Source organism: Eufriesea mexicana, unplaced genomic scaffold (assembly GCF_001483705.2).
Source record: "Eufriesea mexicana isolate 0111107269 unplaced genomic scaffold, ASM148370v2 scaffold596, whole genome shotgun sequence".
In the NCBI taxonomy this organism is placed as follows: domain Eukaryota; kingdom Metazoa; phylum Arthropoda; class Insecta; order Hymenoptera; family Apidae; genus Eufriesea; species Eufriesea mexicana.
This window is the reverse complement of record NW_016908754.1, coordinates 1,141,228-1,149,010: the sequence shown is the minus strand read 5'-3', so window position 1 is coordinate 1,149,010 and position 7,783 is coordinate 1,141,228. Positions and strand designations below refer to the sequence as shown.

General features: G+C 42.7%; 1 protein-coding gene across 1 annotated transcript in view; it reads left to right on the top strand.

Moving 5' to 3' along the window:
* Fstl5 (follistatin-like 5) overlaps positions 1-7,761 on the top strand; it is a 50,567-nt gene extending 42,806 nt beyond the window's left edge. The window contains exons 3-17 of the mRNA XM_017897958.1: positions 966-1,101; positions 3,038-3,274; positions 3,603-3,787; positions 3,891-4,025; positions 4,309-4,441; positions 4,649-4,809; positions 4,935-5,058; positions 5,131-5,424; positions 5,719-5,840; positions 6,074-6,211; positions 6,295-6,510; positions 6,595-6,745; positions 6,825-7,025; positions 7,095-7,241; positions 7,314-7,761. Coding sequence (XP_017753447.1) covers positions 966-1,101; positions 3,038-3,274; positions 3,603-3,787; positions 3,891-4,025; positions 4,309-4,441; positions 4,649-4,809; positions 4,935-5,058; positions 5,131-5,424; positions 5,719-5,840; positions 6,074-6,211; positions 6,295-6,510; positions 6,595-6,745; positions 6,825-7,025; positions 7,095-7,241; positions 7,314-7,543 — 2,610 coding nt within the window. The 3' untranslated portion in view covers positions 7,544-7,761. The remainder of the gene's footprint in view (positions 1-965; positions 1,102-3,037; positions 3,275-3,602; positions 3,788-3,890; positions 4,026-4,308; positions 4,442-4,648; positions 4,810-4,934; positions 5,059-5,130; positions 5,425-5,718; positions 5,841-6,073; positions 6,212-6,294; positions 6,511-6,594; positions 6,746-6,824; positions 7,026-7,094; positions 7,242-7,313) is intronic.
* The last annotated feature ends 22 nt before the right edge of the window (positions 7,762-7,783 follow it).

Here is a 7,783-nt window from a genome sequence, read left to right as displayed (position 1 = left end):
TGAACTTCCGAGTATCCCGGTGTGCGCCCGACCGATCGCTTTGAGATCTCCCCGAACCAATTCGTGTTTTCTTTTCCTTCTTTCCCCGGACGATGCGACGACCATGCTACATCCTATCGCATTCCACGGCATGAAAAATCGAACAGATAGGAAGCACGATGCTCGATCCCTCTTCCAAACGTGTTTGTCCCATGATATTGATACTTTATCATCTTTCATACCGGGGTGGAATTTAACGTCGGATGAACGTCAAAGGCTGAGGGACTCTTTACTTTTAGTCGAAACAATCGTCGATGGAAGTAATATGGACGAGAGGGAGCGAAGGAGAGAGGATCCCGACGTGTCCCGAAGCAATATGTTTGTCATTCTCTCTTCCGCTGCTCCCTTTTTATTCGAAACCGTTTAGATAAAAGGTGAAATTAGAAAAGAAAGGGAAACCGTTTGATAGCGAAGATACGAAGCAATCTCCTCCTCCTCGAAGCATCTTCCCGGCGGCTTTTTTAAGAAGAATAATTTTCATAGTGGATGATGTTTCGTATCAACAACGGGCCGGGCACAGAAGAAATTACTTGGTAACAAAGTTTGCTAATAACGCTTCGTTCCTTCTCTTCTCGCCGAGTTCGACGTTTTAATAAAAATGGAAAGTAGAGGCCCGCCGGTGTGTATACGTATATCAGTCGGCCTGGTCAAACGTGAACGAAATTCCCGCGTCTTCTTAGAAAATGGCCGGTATACCGTGACACGACGTGTCCCTGCTGCATCCACGATGATAGCCAGAGTGGTCTGTTCTAATTTTCGTTAACGATGCACTTTTTCCAAGCCCGATCGTGCCTAATCTGAATGGTCGATCGTGCCTCACATCGATTCACCCTGCCAACGGCTCACGAGTCTCTTTCTTGACCCTCTCGCGCCTTTAACCCAGTTTCCTCTGCGGTTCTTACGTATGCATTTTTCATTCCTTTCAGCACTCCAGGCGACACCGGGACTTTACCGTGGCCGAAAGCTACGATGCGTCATCGTCCAACGGTGACAGCCTTTCGATGACGATACCGCCGTCGATCGATCGATCCCCGCTTCCCGAGGAGTCATACCTTCCTGAAAGTAAGTGACGTTTAATCGAATCGCGCGAAATTTTCACGAGCAACCTCGTTTCGTTTCGTTTCGTTTCGTTTCGTTTCGTTTCGCTTCACCGTCCCGTTATTATTTCTTCGTTAACGTTGTTTATTGAAGGAAAAACAAAGAGAAGAAACAAAAGGGAAAAGGGGGAAAATAAAACGAAGAGAAGTGGGAAGGGGGGAGGGGGCGGGGAAGGATCGGTTAAAATGTTTTTGCACGGATAGGGTAGAAAAGCGACGAAGATACGTCTACAGAGTCGAGCCTTCGCGAAATTAACGTACAGCTCGTCCTTTCTTCTTCGACGCGAGAGCAACGAAAATTGAAAGACCAACAAACTGGTCGGCATGCCGGAAGAAATTAATGAACGCGTTTACACGCGGCGTGCATTTGATACAGCCTGACAAGAATAAAAAAGGAAAAGGAAAAGCGAGCTAGCCATTTCCGTGATCTGTACCGTGAACCCTTTATTCGTGGCTACGAATTTTCTAAAGCGAATTTCGCGTTATTCTTTCGACAGCGCGACTTCTTCCTCCGCGAATCCGGTTTGAACGTTCCTTAATTAAGCGATTATCCCGGTGAATGTATAATTTGCGACGTACAATGGTCGTTACGGATTTTCCCGATCCCCCTCTCGAACGATGGACATCCGAGATTGAAAAGACGAAGAGGAAACAGCGCCGGAAACGAGACTCGTCCGCTTATACTTGTGACCAAACGGCGGCCATCGCGAAATAGAGTTCACAAGTACTGTATCCCGAGGATAAAGGACACCACGACGGTGATGATTAGGGCACCGGCGATTTGAACGCCTACGGAGATCTCCATGGTTATTTCCTTCCCCGATCCTTCGTTCGCGTTTCCTTTAGAATTTTTCTCCTTTTCTTACTCCTCAGGCCAAATTATACGCCGCGAGAATAGCGTACAGGATCAACGCGAGGATTAGTATTAACGCGACTACGTAGAATATCGCGCACATGACGAATCAAGTTTGTCTGGTTAAGAAGTAATTCGATTACATGCTCGACTCGCCCGCAACTTCCCTTCGTAGTTATCGTAGCAATAAATAAATAACACACGGAAATGCGAATGCGCGCATACGTCGATTTTTTCCCGTGATTACTTTGAACATATCCATTGAAACTGAACACGGCCGACGCGACAGCGACGACTGGCGTAATTATCGACTCTGTCGCGATATTAAATATCAGAAAACGATTGAATTTATATAAACACAAAGACTGCCGGCGCGTTATTATTACTGCCGATATGATTGCTCCAAGCTTCGTCGTGAATTTTACAAATCTCAGTACTAATTAACGTCAATCACGGCCCGGTCCCCGTATTAATTACGACAAACGCGCGCATGAAATATTTACCCCGTGACGCTGGACGCGAGAAATTAGAGGAAGAATTTATCTGCCCACCGCTTTAAACGCGAAATCCAACCTTTCGTCCTTAATAAATGAATGCAACGCGAAACATTCGAAGCGGTGAAAACGGAAGTACAATCCCGAGCCGCGATTCGTTCTTTAATATGCGTCGGTCCTCTGTCAAAGACGTAACAGGGGCTTCTCGAAATCTGGACGAAGTCCCTCTTAATAAAATATTCGAGGGTCTCTTTGATGAATAAACGAACTCCGACCAGAGGACAAGGAGATCGCGAATTCCGTGACGCGACGGTAGAAAGAACTTTGGGGTGTGCACCCCGTGGCCGAAGGGCTTAAATAATTTCAGCCAGAGAGGCTCGAGGACCTCGAAAGCCTCCAACTCGATTTGGGACCACTCGATGTCGCGTACCAGCGCACACCGATCGGGAAAACAAATCGCAAACGTATGTTAGGGGATCCATCTCTCGAGTATGGGTTTCGATGACGCTCCAATCAATGCCGAAATCCTCACGTTTCCCCTGTTTTCCTCGTAGACCTGCACACGATCGACCCCTGCGCCACGAAATATTGCGGGATGGGCAAAGAATGCGAACTTTCGCCAAACAACACCGTTGCCACGTGCATTTGCATGCGAAAGTGTCCACGAAGACACCGACCGGTTTGCGCGAGCAACGGCAAGATCTATGCCAACCACTGCGAGCTGCACAGGGCTGCCTGCCACTCCGGATCACCACTCACCAGGAGCAGGCTCATGCGATGTCTGCACCATGGTAAAAATTTTCTTTTGAACGTCGAGACGTGAAAGGAAGTAGACACAGATGTTTGAGAGTACTTGGAGGGTTGGACTGATCACTGGTCAGGTTTTCAGTCGAGTTTTTCATAATTACCAGCTCCTGTTTAGTACGTTTAATAACGATCGGTATAAGAAGGATTTTTATTGTCAGATCTCGAGCCCGGTATTACGAAGATTAGCCAAATATCGAACTTGTTTAAATTATTATTATCGTAGTCATTGCACCGGGAATTAAGAAGCGTTTAAATTAGACAGCAGCTGCTGCTAATGTGATTAAATTCGAACCTTTCTGCGATACATCCCAGACATCGAGAACGCTCACGTTCGAAGGACCTTGCACGTGAACAGAACATCGCCAAGAACGAGCAAGATCGTCTCCTATCCCAAGTCCAGGAGCCGAAAGAAGGGTGGTTTGAAGGATAACCTGGTATCAGACAAGAACGATTCAGACTCGAAAGAATGCTCGAATCAGGAATACGAAATAATGAAGGTAGGATGAAATGGCGAATACTTGTCTACGGTGTGTAGGTTGTCGACCATCGAGTGCTATCGAAGATTCGTTTTTATTCTTCCATTATATCGTTCCATTGCAGGATAATTTGCTACTCTACAACCACGCGAGATTAATGTCTCAGGACAACCACAGCAAGGAATATCTCGTCAGTATAATGTTCTCTCATTACGATCGGAACAATAATGGCAACTTGGAGCGCGAAGAGTTGGAGCAGGTAATTTTCCTTTGCTTTACACCTTCGGTAATCGATCAAAGACTTCCTATCGAAAGCGACTCTTGTCAATCTTATTAACTGTTTAAGAGAGAAAGAAAATACTTCATCTTCGATTTGTGCACATAGAACCGAGGAATATTTCTTGCATTACGGAATACGTTAGTACCCGGAAGCTCAAAACAATCGACAAGGGTCGTTTTTAACGTGATTTATTCGTCACGAATATCGTTGATGCGATTTATCTAATGTGTTTGTATTTTGTATGTCAAATGGCCATTTACAGTTCGCGGAGAACGAGGATCTAGAAGAGTTGTGCAGGGGTTGCAATCTCGGGCACATGATCAGCTACGACGATACGGACGGTGATGGAAAACTGAACGTGAATGAATTTTACATGGCGTTCAGTAAGCTGTACAGTGAGTACTTGCTTTTCTCTTGATTTTACAACACTCGATCCCTCTCGTTGTTGTCACGATAAAATCAAGCATGAGAAAACCCGATAGAATGTATTCTTCTAGACTCTACATCCCTTAGGTTTTGCCTATCATAGATTTGTATAAAATAGAAGAGAAATCGAAGCACACTTGCGAGTGTTTATTAAATTAATGTAATCGTTTGCACAGGTGTTTCAGTGGTGTCTCTGGACAAGTCCCTCGAGGTGAATCACATCTCTGCAAGGGTAGGCGACAACGTGGACATCAAGTGCGATGTCACAGGCACACCACCTCCGCCATTAGTGTGGCGACGCAACGAGGCCGATTTAGAAACGCTAAACGAGCCTCGGGTACGTTTAACAAGCGGTAATCTTTAGCGGGTGGTTCAAACACCATTTTCCGTAATCCAGTAAACATTATAGATAAACCAAATTTCGTACTTGGGTGGTAAGCAACAGTTTCTTCTATTTACCAGATTCGAGTGTTCAACGACGGCAGCCTCTATCTAACGAAAGTGCAGCTGATACACGCTGGTAATTACACGTGTCACGCAGTAAGAAATCAGGACGTGGTACAAACTCACGTGTTAACCATCCACAGTAAGTTTCGCGAGTGTAACAAGGTTCGTTAACGATGCGTAAAACGATCGTTACAAAATTCCCTGTTCTCAGCTATCCCCGAGGTAAAAGTGACACCGCGGTTCCAAGCGAAACGTTTAAAAGAGGAAGCGAGCATAAGGTGTCACGTTGCTGGTGAACCTCTTCCACGAGTGCAATGGTTGAAAAACGACGAGGCGTTGAATCATGATCAACCGGAGAAATACGATCTGATTGGGAACGGTACTAAACTCATTATCAAGAGCGTTGATTACGCCGACACTGGGGCCTATATGTGCCAAGCTAGTAGCGTCGGTGGTGTTACCAGAGACATCAGTAGTTTGGTGGTTCAAGAACAACCCACTCCGAGTAAGTTAGTTATCACGTATATGTACATTATATGTATAGACATAGAGGTCTACTTCCTTTCCACGTGTTGGATGAAGTCGTTCGCTAACCGAGTAAAATAAGAAAATAAAATTGAACTTCCTCTAGTAAAAGTAATTAATATTAATGCGAAATCGATATACCGCGTGGATTAAAGCGTTAATTAATGGAAGCAAAAAAGGTAGAGTTCCTTTACATTGGAATATTTCGCAGATATAAATAAATATAGGTCATTTATTAGGTAGATAAATTAATGACAATCGTGCTTTTATCTAGGAACCGAGAACGAGGAGCGAAGATTTTTCTCTTTTCACGAATGGGGCATTTTAGTATACGAGCCGTCTGCTTGCCGACTACGGCATGAAATTCGCTCTACGGATGTTATACCTGGCACTCAGGTAAAACGAAATGTATTACTAAATAATTGTCTATCGCATAAAGTTTTCACAGTCCAGGTTATGGTATTGTTCAAGGTTTCCGAATGTAAGCTGCATTTCTTGTCGAATATCGTTCTAATCTTACATTAACGTTATAAATAATTTCGTGAAATATGTAATCGGTACATCCGGTAACCTGGAACAATGAATCCAATTTTATGTTTTTACATGTTTCCTTAAATTTCGTAACTTAGGAATACGTGTGTGGCGTTAAAGGTGTCCCTTGTTCATGGGGACGAGCGATCAATGTCGCAAATCGGTATGTATATGTCAGTCAACCGGATAAAGATCGGGTACTTGTTATCAGCGAAATACAAATGGTTATAGTCGACGTGAGTAAACGTTAATTTATTAATATCACGTTAATCCATTAAATGCACCTATTACGATTGGTAAAGATAAATCGTGCCTTTAGGTGGTATCGACAGATAAAAATCCTGTTCAACTCTGGTACGTTCCCTCTCTTGATCAAGTATGGATATTGAATTGGCGAAACGAGAAAGACATGGATGTAAAAACGGTACAAGTAATCGAGGATGCTGCTCAGAAGAAGAAACATCGGGCTATTCGACCGGAACCCATCGATGCACAATTCGACATAATTCAAAATATTTATATTCCTGAACCCCAAGTAAGTCTATTATCTATTAAAGATTATCGTTTATTCTAGATCTACATAAATGAGATATCGCTATATATTTGTTTATTTATTTAGGATATTGACAACACGTTCAAATATGGCTACGTGAGTCATGCGAATCAACGTAACATGTATAAACTTGATTTAAAAAACATGAAATATACACGTAGCGCTGATTTAAGCTCTTATAATTGTGTTCCAGTAAATGTCCAGTTTTCAGTCCTATGTAAGTTATCTATTTCCGTAACGTGTCAACTCGGTAAATCTTTGTTATATATCTGCAAGTATTCCCTATTGCTTTTCAGATGGATTTGTAGTAATCGAGTGCCAAGCACCAGTTACCAACCGACCAACGGGTCAATTATTGCTAGATTATTTAACCGACACTGTTCTTGCTTACAAACCAAATCTTTTAGGAAAACCCACTATTTCGCCTGACTCTCGACACCTCGTTACTTTAGACAAACAAGACACGGGCGTTACTCTAGTCGTACAAGAAATATCACGTAATTAAAATTTATTTTTCCTTTAACAAGATTATCAATGATATTGTTCGTAACAATAATTTTTTTCAGCCAATGGTTTGAAATTCGCATTTGACGTAAAAACAACACTGAATATCAGCGATATTGCGCTGTACCCATCACAAACAACGCATGGTTACGATATTTACGCATCATCCATTGACAAAGAAAACATACTCTTCCTTGATCTATCCACTGGTACGACAAATATCTTAGAACAGCATATTTTAATTCTTCGCCAAATGATAAAATGTTCATTCTTTATCGTAGGTAAAGTGGAAATGATAACAGGTGTAGGTAAAGCAACATCGCCCAATTTGACAAAATGGGGAAACCCGAATAGACCAATTGTACAAAGTGGCATATTTGGTAAATACATGGTCAGTCCTTCGAATGATGCACTTTTCGTTTTAAACGGTGAAACTCGAACAATAAATTGCGAAATTGGAGGCCTAGAACATCCTGGGGCAGTGGTATGGTTTACAGTGTCTTTACATTAAGCAATCGAAATTTCGACAACGATACACGGCGCGTACAGATGAATAAAAGTAGCCAAGCACAGAAGAAACAGTGATATGAAACAAATATCATGTACATCACTATTTGAACAAAAGAATAGAATAACTGTAGTTTTGTTAGGTTAGAAGAAGGAACGGTTGAAACAAATTTTGAGAAATATATTCTAACACCAACATACCATTATCCATGGTTATCGTTAAAATATCTAAAAAGTTTCCGAG